The 14,529-nt window shown below is 40.8% G+C and overlaps 1 protein-coding gene across 11 annotated transcripts in view; it reads left to right on the top strand.

Moving 5' to 3' along the window:
• The window catches only part of KIDINS220 (kinase D interacting substrate 220), a 101,783-nt gene that overhangs the window by 85,031 nt on the left and 2,223 nt on the right, over positions 1 to 14,529 (top strand). For 6 of the 11 annotated variants that reach the window (XM_039231069.1, XM_039231067.1, XM_039231064.1 and 3 more), the window contains 4 exons: positions 2,514 to 2,645; positions 6,464 to 6,562; positions 7,550 to 7,786; positions 10,401 to 13,406. In XM_039231069.1, the coding sequence (XP_039087000.1) occupies positions 2,514 to 2,645; positions 6,464 to 6,562; positions 7,550 to 7,786; positions 10,401 to 11,663 (1,731 nt within the window). In that variant the 3' untranslated portion in view covers positions 11,664 to 13,406. Of the gene's footprint in view, positions 1 to 2,513; positions 2,646 to 6,463; positions 6,563 to 7,549; positions 7,787 to 10,400; positions 13,407 to 14,529 lie in introns of those variants that run through there. The other 5 variants (XM_039231071.1, XM_039231074.1, XM_039231073.1 and 2 more) reach the window with 1 other exon arrangement.

Raw genomic sequence — 14,529 nt, 5'->3', positions numbered from 1 at the left:
TTCAATGCTGTCAAGTTCTGTTTTTTCCTTTGTAATGAATAAATATCTTGGGAGAGAGACTTTGATACTCTGCAAATGTCCTGTTTCTCTTTATTCCTTTGCCCATTAAGTTTCGCACACATTGATGCATCCTACATGCAGCCATTATTGTGTTTTCTTAATGGGAACTCTCTCTTTCTTTCTTCTACACTTATTAATTCAATTCTATAAGGAAAAGCTGTCTTTTATTCCTTAATTATTTATTCAATTACTTATTTTCACTTACGCAGTTATTTCACTTATTCAGTTATTCCTCTATATCAGTATAGACTCATTTTACACAGAATAAGTTATAATCTATTATGATAATTATTTATTTTGTTGATCAAACTGTTTAGTGTGATTTTTGAACCAAGAATATGTAAAGGATAAATGGATCCAGAGAGAGGAGACAGGCTGAGGAATAAAAATGCTTGGAAGACAGTAATGAAGACCATTTAAACCATGACTATTACTCATCAATAAAAAGAATGAAGTCCTAGCACACGCTGTAACATGGATGAACCTTGAAAACATCCTAAGTGAAGGAAGCCAGACACTAAAGGTCACATGTTATGTGGCTCCATTTATATAAAACATCCCGAAAAGGCAGATCTGGAGACAGAAAGATTGGCAGTTGACAAGGGCTGGGAATGGATGTTGAAGGGATGGAGAATGACTACTGATGGGTACAAGGGTTTCTTTTTAGGGATATGAAAGTGTCATACAATGGATTGTGGTGATGGTTTTACAGCTATGCAAATATACTAAAAACCATTGAATCATACACTTTAAAAAGGAGAATTGTAGGGTATGTGAATTATATCTCAATAAAGTTGTTTAAAAGGAAAGGAAGGTAAAACAAGTATGGTTATTAAGAATTCACTTTAAATTTCCATAGTAGATACTGGATAATTAACACTTTGAATATTGGCTGTACTTATCCAGGCAGAAAATAGAACTATGTGTAGAGGTAGGAAACCTAAATTATGGAAATGCTAGTGTTTTGCTGTTAGTATTTTTTGAAGCAGTTGCCCCTCGGACCATATAATATATGGCATGTTGACATTTATATTTAATTAAAGACAAACTCTGAGTAAACGTGTTTGGTGCAGTATATTCCAAGTCATTAACTTCCAAACTTTTATGGGCCCATCTCGTACTTGCTAACTTGCAAAGACTCCCTAACCGGCATGAAATTGATACTCCAGCTCCCTGTTCAATATGGTCTCATTCCCTAGCTATACTTGTATGTAAGGAAGATACATGCTGTGTATATGCTCTCACATTACAAATAACATTTAGCAACTGCCTGATAGGCAGTTTGGGCTTGTGATAGTGTATTTTTGTCCTGATGATGGGAAAAGAGGCAGTAGAAAATAAAAGTTTACACATCTTTGAGGATCAGATAAATTTGACTTATTATTTTAAGATTAGATTGAATGGTAAACAGGGAAGATCATTTGAAGGTTGTCTTTATCTGCTGTCCTAGCTGGTTTGTCTTTTCTTTACTGTAGTTCTAGCTTCTGTAAACTCTTCAAAAGTAGGCAGTGGGGGCAAGGGAAATAGGAAGTTAATAAGACTTGATAAGCGAGGGTTCTGGTCCACGTCTACTACTAACTAGCTGCTTGTTCTGTGACTTTGACGTCAAAACTTAACCTCTTTAGACCTCCATGTCCACATCTGTAATTGAGGAGACCCGCATATAATTGACCACGGGGCAAATACTTCTTTAGTATGTCACCACATTCAGGAAACATTTTTCTTCTAAGAAAATACTAGAATTATTTAGTATTGTGGTTTTTCTTGTAAATGAAACCCCATTTTAATGGGTTGTATTTGCTTTTACATGTGTTAAGAAGTAGTATTACTGTTTTATATTTACGTGCTTATTGTTTAGATTCTTAAAGGGAAGTTTTAAATTCTTGCACATGAAATCTGATCAAAGCCTGAAAGCTTCAGCTGTTACAGTCTCTTTAAGGTAGTATGTAGAGACAGTTAAAGCTGTTTAGTATAGGCGTTTAAAAATTATTTCATAGATTGACCTTTTGTATTTTTATAATACAGGCATCTGTATTTTTCCCTCTTTGTCCCTTTTCTTTTCTTGTTTTCCGCTTTCCTTTTTTTGAACCTGCTGTTCTTCCTGCTATTAAGGGCTGCACCCTACTCTTCTGAAGTCAGGCTGTAAGCATTTGAGAAGTTGGCCTAGGCTTGATTCGCAGAATGTTCTATCTTCATAGAAAAGCAGTTCTGATCAGGCTGTATTTGCTAGAATACACGCCACTCATTAAAGTAGAAGAGTAGCTAAATCTGTTCCCTAATGGCATTTTCCCATACTACACACATTTGTTGTTTTTAACTTTCGTTTGAAAATTTGTTATTAATCAGAGTACTTCATAGTGTGACTTCATGAGTTTCTCTGTTATGCTGTTATGTGCTGCATGCATCTGCCACGAAATGCTGTTCACACCTGTATTTCTCCGTGGCTTATCTAGGGGTCGGGCCCGGCCTCAGGAGCAATGGTATCACTGAATTCAATGAATGTGGATGCAGTATGCGAGAAGCTGAAGCAGATAGAAGGGCTGGACCAAAGCATGCTGCCTCAGTATTGTGCGACAATCAAAAAGGTGATGTACACATTGACCTGCCGACTCGAAGCAGGGCTGAGGGCGCGGGGACGGGGTTCTGTGGACAATGAATTCTTTGTTCTTAGCTTCTCAAAGATGGATTCTCTGTTGAAATGGGAAAGCTCCAGATGGAAGCATGATTCTTACTATTTTGTGTCCTCAAATTGCTCTATTATTCCTTAGTTTATAAATGGATTAAGAGAAAGTAGCTGTATTACAGTGTTATTTTTCTTAACGTTTGTTTATTTTTGAGGGAGAGAGAGAGAGTGACCAAGCACGCGCCAGGGAGGGTCAGAGAGAGAGGGACACAGAATCGGATGCAGGCTCCAGGCTCCAAGCTGTCAGCACAGGGCCCAACACGGGGCTCGAACCCATGCCATGAGATCATGACCTGAGCCAAGTCAGACACTTAACCAACTGAGCCACCCAGGCACCCCACAATGTTATTTTTTCAATGACCTAATATAAGTAAGAATGCCTTGATGAGAAATGCAAAGCTCTAAGGAACTTCACATTTAGATAAACAATAACTCATGTGTCCAATATGCAACATAGAACATTTAAAGGCTTTTTCTGTTATGTTTTCTTTGTATTGTTTGTTTGTGACTTAATAATTTTCAGAGTAAAGCACACTTGCTTCATTTTCCTCACGTTCTCACGGTTATGTGTTAATAGGGCTTAAGAGTTTGTCCCATCTGCTGGACCCTCATAGGTCTGGTGTGCAAGGCTCACACGTGTGAGGAGGTCCATTCCTCTTATGTCCTGTTCTTGCTCTTCTGCCGCCACCGTGATGTTGGACAGTGACGCCTGGGATTCGGGGGAGGCTTCCCATATTCTACAAGCCTGTGTCCCCCTTAGAGTGGGTGCTTCCACTGAGTTATGCTTTTTCTTTTACTACAGTAAAGTAGAATATTAATAACAATGTTCTACGTTCTTTGAATGTTTACATACTTTAAAGAAAGGCATCTAAGAAGTTTTGTAAGGAATGGTGAGCATGCAAAATGAGATACCATTTTACTAATCTTTACCTATGTTTAGTCAGAAAGGTTTTGGATGATGTCAGTTTCCTAACAGATCTAGTTAGTGCCCTGTTTGCAGAGGCGTCAAGCATTGCCTTTCCCAGATGTGAACCTGACTTTCTCCTCCGGGGCTGCTTGGGTGGCATCAGGAAAGGGTGAGGCCTCCAACTTGAATCCTGGGCAATTTTGTTTCCATCATGACAGCATTTTCTTTCCACTCAGCTCTTTATTGACAGCCGTGGGTTTTGAGGCCCATCTTAGCGCTGGTTTTTTGAGTGCTGCAAAGTGCCTTGCATTTCTGCAGCAGGCCCTCTGTCATAGGCTTGCTGTGTGCACTCATGTCTTCGCAATTAACTTGAGTGAGCAGGGGAGGGGCAGAGAGAGGGAGAGAGAATCCCAAGCAGCCTCCGCACTGTCAGCACAGAGCCCCATGCTGGGCTCCATCCCGCGAACCATGAGAGCATGACCTGAGGCGAGATCAGAAGTCAGACGCTCAACTGACCTGAGTCACCCAGGCGCCCTCATTCTATCAGTTTTAAACACAAGTACTCCATAATTTTACCACAGTTAATAAAACCAGGCTTTGTATTTTGTAAAATCAGCAAGCTATCTATTATTAATAAAGAAAATTCCATCTGTTCTTTGGGGGAAACTGGAATTACAGAGACCTAGTCATCAATGGAACAGAATAGAGAACCCAGAAATGGACCCACAAATGTATGGCCAACTGATCTTGGACAAAGCAGGAAAGGATATTCAATGGAATGAAGACAAGCTCTTCAGGAAGTGGTGCTGGGAAAACTGGACAGAGACATACAGAAAAATGAACCTGGACCACTTTCTTACACCAGACACAAAAATAAACTCAAAATGGATGAAAGACCTAAATGTAAGACCGGAAGCCCTCAGAATCCTCGAGGAGAAAGCAGCCAAGAACCTCTTTGACCTCGGCCGCAGCAGCTCCTTACTCAACACGTCTTCAGAGGCAAGGGAAACAAAAGTAAAATGAACTATCGGGACCTCATCAACATAAAAAGCTTCTGTACAGCGAAGGAAACAGTCAGCAAAACTAAAAGGCAACCGATGGAATGGGAGAAGATATTTGCAAATGACATATTAGAAAAAGGGTTAGTATCCAAAATCTATAAAGAACTTATCAAGCTCCACACCCAAAAAACAAGTAATCCAGTGAAGAAATGGGCAGAAGACATGAACAGACACTTCTCCCAAGAGGACACCCAGAAGGCCAACAGACACATGAAACGATGTTCAATGTGACTCCTCATCAGGGAAATACAAATCAAAACCACACTGAGATACCACCTCATGCTGGTCAGAATGGCTGACATTAACAACTCAGGCAACAACAGATGTTGGCGAGGATGTGGAGAAAGAGGAACCCCTTTGCACTGCTGGTGGGAATGCAAACTGGTGCAGCTGCTCTGGAAAACAGTATGGAGGTTCCTCAAAAAATTAAAAATAGAACTAGCCTACGACCTAGCAATTGCACCACTAGGTATTTATCCAGGGGATACAGGTGTGCTGTTTCAAAGGGGCACACGCACCCCAATGTCTATAGCAGCACTATGGACAATAGCCACAGTATGGAAAGAGCCTAAATGTCCATTGATGGATGAATGGATAAAGAAGATGTATATATGTATGCAGTGGAGTATTATTTGGCAATAAAAAAGAATGAAATCTTGCCGTTTGCAGCTGTATGGATGGAACCTGGAGGGTATTATGCTAAGCGACATTAGTCAGAGAAAGACAAATATCATATGACTTCACTCCTGTGAGGACTTTAAGATACAAAACAAAGGGACATAAGGGAAGAAAAGCAGAAATACTATAAAAACAGGGAGGGGAACAAAAATAAGAGACTCTTGGGGCGCCTGGGTGGCTTAGCCAGTTAAGCGTCCGACTTTCGCTTAGGTCATTATCTCTTGGTTTTTGGGTTCGAGCCCCTTGTCGGGCTCTGTGCTGACTGCCAGCTCAGAGCCTGGAGCCTGTTTCAGTCTGTGACTCCCTCTCTCTCTGACCCTCCCCTGCTCACGCTGTCTCTCTCTCTCCTAGAAATAAATAAAACATTTAAAAAAAAAAAAAAAAAAGAGACTCTTAGATATGGAGAACAGAGGGTTACTGGAGGGGTCATGGGAGGGGGGGATGGGCTAAATGGGGAAGGGGCATTAAGCAATCTACTCCTGAAATCATTGTTGCACTATATGCTAACTAACTTGGATGTAAATTTAAAAAAAATAATTAAATACAAATTTTAAAAAAGAACTTAATAAATTGGGAAATTAGTGGATGGACATTTTTCATGGCTGAAGTTATCTAATGGAGCTGATAAACGAGCCTGATAGAGCTTACTTCACTTAGAACTTAGTCCGTGACTGACACACTTACAAGAACAGATGTCTGTGCCCCTCCCAGAAGCTTCATTTCGTGTTCATATGTTACAAGATTAGAGGAGATGAACTCACAGTTTTGTTTATTGCTCACGACAGGGTGTAGGTAGTTTTGGAAACAGTTGGGAGGGTGAGATCTTGGGCTGGTCCCTGAGGAGTGATTGGTTTCGCTTGTGTGCGATGCCACTTGGAAGAATATGAGTGGCACGTGTTGACCAAAGTCAACTTGCTTATTATATTATTACATAGGTTAATAACCTTTTAAGGTCAGTATTTTCTAGTCTGTAATGACTTTTTTAGGACTAATATAAACGTACTTGCTAATCGCTGCCGTTTCAGAATATCTCATATTTTGTGTGTTTTTATACTTGCATTTGTTTTTATCCAGGCAAACATAAATGGCCGTGTGTTAGCTCAGTGTAACATTGATGAACTGAAGAAAGAGATGAATATGAATTTTGGGGACTGGCATCTTTTTAGAAGCACAGTAAGATACTTTATACTTATAGAATTATTCACAGCACTGGCCTAAACTGCTAATTTTTCTGTATTCTCTTATGTGGAATATCCACATCAGCACGTGGTAACCTTTGTCTTTGGGACATTTCACTTGGAAATTTGGGGAAGAAGCCACCTGCCCGCTCCCCATGCTTTCACTGACGACAGCCTTCTCTTTGACCTGCCTCCAGTCAGGCTCTCTAAGCCTCCAGGCCTCAGCCTCGGTGTCTGTCCTTGTCAGGCCTGCATGGCCCAGGCTTAGCAAGGATCATGTTAAGGCAGGTTAGAAAGGACTCCCACCCGCACTATCTGATGGTCCTTGGACCTGATCAGACTCCTCATCCCCCACCACTCCCGGGATGGTATCTGACCGCCCTGGCCTGCCTTGTGGAGAATCCCGTCAAGTCAGTTTGGCCAGAATTCCCTTAACTTCTTAGCGATTTTCTACCCACCGGCTCCTACCCCACTCTTGCTTGTCCACACTGCATTCTGGATTGAGCCCAGTGCTATCCTGAGCTCTCCTTTCCCCAGTTGCAATAGTTTCTTTCTTTCTTTCTTTTTTTTTTTTTCAATAGTTTCTGATAAGAGTCTGCTTTCACCACATCAGCTACTCTCTGGCTCTGGTTCTCTTTGACACACTCCAGTTGCATTCTGTTTTGTTAAATTATAACAAAAGTTAAACTGAATTTTAAACTGGATAATAACATAATGGTCAAGTTAAATTTTAAACTGAAGTAGTAATGGCATAATGGTCAGATTAGTGTATAATGTATACATGATTTTGTCACTCCTTATAGTGTAATTAAAGTGAAAGAGAAGAAGATAGATTTCAAATTCATTAGAAATTGACCAGAAGTCTGCTTTCTCATTTTCATTATAATAACTTCGTAATGTTTTATTTTTAAAAGTAATTTTTAAAGCTTCTAAAATGTGATTTGTCAGTGTGGATATTAATGTTCTTTTTCCTTCCGTTAAGGTTCTAGAAATGAGAAATGCGGAGAGCCAAGTGGTCCCTGAAGACTCGCGTTTACTTAGTGAGAACAGTGGCGGCCCAGTGCCTCATGGCGAGTCTGCTCGTCGCTCTTCCCACAATGAGTTGCCTCATACTGAACTTTCCAGCCAGACTCCCTACACGCTGAACTTCAGCTTTGAGGAGCTGAATACACTTGGCCTAGATGAAGGTGCCCCACGTCACAGTAATCTAAGTTGGCAGGTATTTATTAAATGTCATTTTTCATACTCCTATAGAAGTAGGGCGATATGTAATTTCCTGAGAATATCTTGGTGCATTTGTGTAGTCGTTTGGAAAATACTTAATGAGCACATCTCAGTGAACAAGACAGAGGGCTCCCTGTTTTCAAGAAACTGTACTTTTCTGAAGAGGACAGTCAGTAAAATAAAGAAAAAGTAAGATCATTTTGGAAATTGGTAAGAACTGTCAAAACCATAAACGAGGGTAACGGCCTACAGAGTAGATGGGAACTGGGCTACTTGGGGTGGGCTGGTCAGCAGAGCTCAGGCTTCACCTGCTGTGTCCTTGTTAAATTCATTACTCAGTGGCTAAGATATGTCTTTATTGGAAAATTGCCACATACTATCCCTCTGAGCAGCATAATTTGGTTTTCAGTGCATAGGCCCGGTGCATAGGGATCCTCACTCTCTTTCTGTCATCTGACGTTAGGAATGGTGAGTTCTTCCTTTGGGTGTTCGTAGCAGAGGGAGGCCAGGTCAGAGTCAGGAATAGAGAGCGAAGTGGGAGACACGTGAGATGGAATAAGGAGAAGGTAAGAAAAAGAAACTAGGGAAAGACAGAGCGGGAAGCAGAAGGGAGAGGACAGGCCAGGGAGGAAAGAAGAGCAGTACGTAGCGCCACGGGAAACCGTTCGGAGAGGGAGCAGTGTTTAGGGAAAGCAGTACCTGGTAGGTCTACCATTTTTAAGAGGGATTGCTTAGTTTGGTGAAAACATTTTGTTGTTGTTGTTGTTTGTATCTTTTCATATATGCCAGGTACCTTTTTCTTTATGCCGGGAAACCATTTTATAATCAGGTACCGACTGAGATAAAAATTCCCTTCTTTTATGAGAAGATGTGTTCACACTTGACCCTTTTGTTCCTGTGTTTCCACAACTGTGCTTCCTTTCTTTTCCCTGGAATTCCTTTTAGAATTCCTTAAGAAATCCTCCTTCTCTGCTTTTCTGTACTCGGCACTTCCTACCGTGACCTGGAGCCCCATGGCCTTCTCACTAACGCAGCGCCTCGCAGACTTCCCCGTAATCTCAGAGCCCCTTTGCACTTTACAAAGTTACTCAAGACCCCAGACAGCTTTTTGTCTATGTAAGTTGTATCTGTCCATATTTACCATGTTAGAAATAAAAATGGAGAAACTTTAGAAATATTTATGAATTTATTTAAAACTAAACACATGACATGTTAACATAAATAACATTTTTATGAGAAATGACAGTATTTTCCCAAACAAAGCAAACTTTAGTGAAAAGGGATTGTTTTGCAAATCTCTTTAATGTCTGGCGCAGCAGAGACCCCCCCCAGCCCCTTCTGCTTCTGCACCTGCTTCTGCACTCACTCTCTTGTGACCTCACCCGTCCCGTCCCTTGTCCCTTGTCCTGGAGCCTCCGGAGGCCCCGCCGCACACTGTGGGACTGGCACTGAAGGCCGCTGGCGTCGTCCCGGGACGTTCTCTGGGGAAGAACTGTTCAGACCGCGAGGACGCCTGAGCGGGTGGGCACAGTGCATGCGACAGGGAGAGGGGCGCTGCCCGTGTGGTCTGACCCCGCTGGGGGCCCAGCCTTCCCCAGGAGGTGGGTCCTCTCCCCGCGGGAGGAAGACTCTTTGCCTTAGTTCTGCTTCCGGGCTTCAGCCTTTGCTCTTGTCCCTTTGTAGACACCGCGGTTCTTTTCCTTCTGTTTCCCTCCTCTTTCTCCTGCTCTGTGGTCTTCACTCCTCATTTACTAGCTCTTCTGAGATCGACAGCAATTCTAATCCTGACACTTCACATTGGAAATCAAACTTGCAAAAATACCTCATTTCTCTGTTTACTAGGATCTGACTTGGCCTCATGGCTTCCATTTCTGTTCATTTGGATCCTGTATTTGTCTTTTGTGTTGGACCCTATGCTTTATTCCTTTTAAATTATCATTATCATTGTTTGGCATTATGAGCACATTTTCTTAGTTGAAATTTGACAGCAGCTTATGTTGTACAAGTTAGGAAACGTTCTTTTTTTTAATCTCAAGAATATTTAGCAAATAATTCTTTTTTTCCTATTAATTTTTTTTAATTCCAGTTAGCTAACATGGAGTATAATATTAGTTACGGGTGTACTCAGCACTTCCATACAACACCCGGTGCTCATCAGAGAAAGGTTCTTTTTAAGATACGCTGAAGACTTCAGCATTTTGTTCTTGAGATATGCCTTAACTCTAATCTTCTTTGTCTTTCCTAAGAGGAAGTTTTATGCTATATCAATGAAGGTGATTTTTGCCTTAAATAAAAGTTAAAAGTTTAAAGTTATAAAAACAAATGCTAAGACTATTTGCTAATATAACCTTTAATTATACATTAGAATATTAATCGTAAACTAATTTTATTAAAATTTATATAAAGCTTTCTAATAACAGTAAACTTATTCATAAATTCACGGCTTTTATTAAACTGTGTTATGTAGAATTCTTTAAAAGGAATTTGGTATTTTGAGGACACTAAAAATTCTGAGTGTACATATATATTTCCTAAGTTGATATTTATGCCTTTTTTTTTTTTTTTTTGCTTACTTGAATTCTTAAATTTATTTTTTTCTGTCTTCACAGTCACAAACTCGCAGAACCCCAAGTCTTTCGAGTCTCAATTCCCAGGATTCCAGTATTGAAATTTCAAAGCTTACTGATAAGGTGCAGGCCGAGTATAGAGATGCGTATAGAGAATACATTGCTCAGATGTCTCAGTTAGAAGGGGGTACAGGCTCCACAACAATTAGTGGCAGGTCCTCTCCCCACAGCACATACTATCTGGGGCAGAGCGCCTCAGGGGGCTCCATTCATTCTACTCTAGAACCAGAAAAAGGGAAGGATAGCGAGCCAAAGCCAGATGATGGAAGGAAGTCATTTTTAATGAAGAGGGGAGACGTTATAGATTATTCGTCATCAGGAGTTTCCACCAATGATGCCTCCCCCTTGGATCCTATCACTGAAGAAGATGAGAAATCTGACCAGTCTGGCAGTAAGCTTCTCCCGGGCAAGAAGTCCTCAGAAAGGTCCAGTCTCTTCCAGACAGATCTGAAGCTTAAGGGAGGTGGACTGCGCTATCAGAAGCTGCCGAGTGATGAAGACGAATCGGGGACAGAAGAATCAGATAATACTCCACTGCTCAAAGATGATAAAGAGAAAAAAGTTGAAGGGAAAGTAGAGAGAGTGTCCAAGTCTCCAGAACACACGGCTGAGCCGATTAGAACCTTCATTAAAGCGAAAGAGTATTTGTCAGATGCCCTCCTTGACAAAAAGGACTCGTCCGACTCAGGAGTGAGATCCAGTGAAAGTTCTCCCAACCACTCTCTTCACAATGAAGGGGCTGATGATTCCCAGCTTGAAAAGGCAAATCTCATCGAGCTTGAAGATGACAGCCACAGTGCCAAACGGGGAATACCGCATAGCTTGAGTGGCCTGCAAGATCCAATCATAGCTCGGATGTCCATTTGTTCCGAAGACAAGAAAAGCCCTTCCGAGTGTAGCCTGATAGCCAGCAGCCCTGAAGAAAACTGGCCAGCCTGTCAGAAGGCCTACAATCTGAATCGAACACCCAGTACTGTCACTCTGAACAACAACAGCGCACCAGCTAACAGATCCAATCAGAATTTTGATGAAATGGAAGGAATGAGGGAGACGTCCCAAGTCATCCTGAGGCCTGGTTCTAGTTCCAACCCAACTGCTCTTCAGAACGAAAACCTAAAAAGCATGACACATAAGCGAAGCCAGCGTTCAAGTTACACAAGGCTTTCCAAGGATTCCTCAGAGCTCCACGCAGTGGCCTCCTCTGATACCACAGGCTTTGGAGAGGAAAGAGAAAGCATTCTTTGAGAAAAACAAGCAAAAGCAGAATAGTATCACTATACCCCCATGACAGAATTGACCCATTTATATAGTGAATCCATCCGTGCGTGTCATCTTTGTACGTTTCATTCACAAATAATTAACGAATGGGAAGGTCTTTGGTTAAAGAAACATACGCTATACAGCAGAGGAAAGTATAGGAAAGGGTAGTTCATCACTCACCCTCCACTGTGTTTGTAATTAGAAGCTTCAAAACTCACCATCACCATTGTTCTTGTACCTTTCATTGGCACACAGCCCTGTAAAATTTCTTGTGACAAGATCGAAGTATAAAGATAGGTTGGAAATATTAGGTATAAAAGGTGTGATTTGCCAAAGAAAATGAACAGCTAGAGACCCCTTTTCTACAGCATTCCCTCATCAAATATTTAAAGGAAGACATGACATTAGATGAACCAGAAGCAAATTTTGCTCTTAGAGGGTAAAAGATAAGAATTTTTAGGTTATGCAGTAGCCCAGAGACTAAAGGTAAATGCTCTATAAATTGAGAACCAGTGTTCTGTATAATAGACAAATTGCTTAACAAGGGCTTTAAAAATCAATAAGAAGCTGAATAAACAGTGCTCAAAATAGAGCCCCAGTGATGAGACCTTTCTGAGCTGCTAGGAGAGTGGCCTGCAGGGAGGAGCCAGGAACCCTCGCCTCCAAATCCCAGACCTAGCCACAAGCACCATCCACCTGCTTGAGAACTCACGCTGGCCTTTTCTGGGAGTCTTTTCAGTTGTGTGCCCAGCTCTGCTGAGCCTAGCAGCAGAGAAACATGAATTCCTTCTCTGGAGAATCAGGCAGGCATGGGTAATAATAGGCACTAATAAATATTCATGGTACGAGAGAATGGGGAAATAATTACATCAGAAAGGTCAGTGTCACTTGACAAATGACAAGGAAATATTTAACTAGGTAAAACTAAATGATTGCCTTCTCTACCAGGGCAGAGCGTATCTGTCTACTTCATCTATTCCTCAATTAGCATGCTAATCCCAGGGGAGGACCAGAAGAAAGGATATACTTCTTTAAAAAGTTTAAAAATGTAACAAAGCAAGGGTAAAAAAGCAGGTAAAACTGGTTAGACTTTCCATTTATTGTTAGCAGGGTTTAAGAGAATGATCACATTTAAGTATCGAACAGACGAGAAATTGACCTTGTCATCATGCATTGAATTTTTTTCTTGTTGTTTTCACCTGGCTTATTTATGGAGAATTAATTTTGGCGGTATATCCTCAGTCACAGATGAGAGCGTAGATCGTAGGTGTGCAGCTGCTCAAACTTAGTGTTACACTCGTGATGGTTTTCACTGAATAGATTTTTATTAATATGCTGAATAAATTATTTAGTTGGCCAGTCACTGCATTAAGTAGTTGCTGTTTGGGGGTTTCATTGCCTTGATGTTGGAGTATAATCTAACATTTTCTTAAGGTGTGTATTTGGCATGGTAAAAACTTTAACAAATGTTTTTTAACCAGTTTTAAAAAGGCAGGCTGTTATTGACATTATATATTGAAATGTTAACGTTTTAGTATTTATAGTGTTTATTCGTTTGCAATATTGTATAATTAGTAATTATTTCAGAGGCAACATTTTGTTCCTTTTCCAGTGAGTAGATACAGCCTAATATCACTGTGGTACCTTCTTTACACTGTTTGTGAAGTTACTACTAGAGTGTTAAGTGTACCAATAGATTTAGAAGACAATAAAAAAAATTGCATGTTATTCTGACTCATGAATTTTTATTCACTACAGTGATGGTTCACATTTTGAATACAAATAAAAGAGTAATGTGTATGTTTTGTCGCACGTGTGGAAAGTTTGTTAAAGGCGTTCAGGTTCATGGTGCAGTCATACAGCTGTTAGACACCCGAGCTCCCCTCCCCCAGGAGTCTTATGAAGAGCATGGCTCTTAGGTCCCTATGCCTGAACCGTGCTGTACCGAAGCACTCACGCCCCGTAGCACAGCTGTGTCCCGTGCGTGTCTGTAGTTACCAGACGTAGGTGGTCCAGGTCCTGGGAGGACGTCAATTTCATTATTCTATGAGCATTATGGAAAAGCTTTCTTTTTCATACTGTTAACAGAAATTGACAAACCAGATGGGTTACTGAGTCACACCATCATTCCTTTGTGTGTGTGTGTGTGTGTGTGTGTGTGTGTCTATTTATAAGATATAGCTCAGTCTGATTCTCACCTATGCAAAGCCCTGCTTTAAGCTGGCTGGAAAATGATAAGAAAATTGGTGTTTTTATGTTGCTTGTCCCTTCGATCCTGCATCATTTAGAGTTTTACCATATTTTATAAACTACCTTCACTCTAAGCCATGGATATCTCTGTTCACGTGAGTAGCAGAACACGAAGGCAGATCATTCACCTTGGACGTGTGGAGTGGTGTGCAGGGGCGGAGCCCTTGTGCAGGAGACCAGAAATGGAAGCGAGCTATTGCTCTCTGTCAGTACACTTTTTACAGTGCTGAGCGTTTAAGGGTCAGCTCCCAAATTCTGGGAAATTGAAGCATTTGGAACTGAACGAGCATTTCCAAAATTGACAAAATCTGTCTTTGTGTTCTCTTTTACTTATGTGAGTTTTAGATAGCAGTCAATACTTTTAGTCGACCAGCCAAATAATTTTAGAAATTTATTTACTAAAATTCTCAACTTGAGAACTCTCTTTGATCATTTGCATGTCACAGTGCTACAGTAAGATGTATTGGTAATCATGATCTTTTTTTCTTACAAATACTAACCATTAGAAAATATTGTTTGAGTGAAATGAAGGTATTTTTCTGGCTAAAATACTAATCGTAAAAGGTTTTTTTGGGTTATACCAGGAATTCTCAGCCTATTT

Source organism: Hyaena hyaena, unplaced genomic scaffold (assembly GCF_003009895.1).
Source record: "Hyaena hyaena isolate Hyena2069 unplaced genomic scaffold, ASM300989v1 scaffold_53, whole genome shotgun sequence".
In the NCBI taxonomy this organism is placed as follows: domain Eukaryota; kingdom Metazoa; phylum Chordata; class Mammalia; order Carnivora; family Hyaenidae; genus Hyaena; species Hyaena hyaena.
The sequence above is the reverse complement of the archived record's forward strand: the minus strand, read 5'-3'. Positions and strand labels throughout refer to the sequence as shown.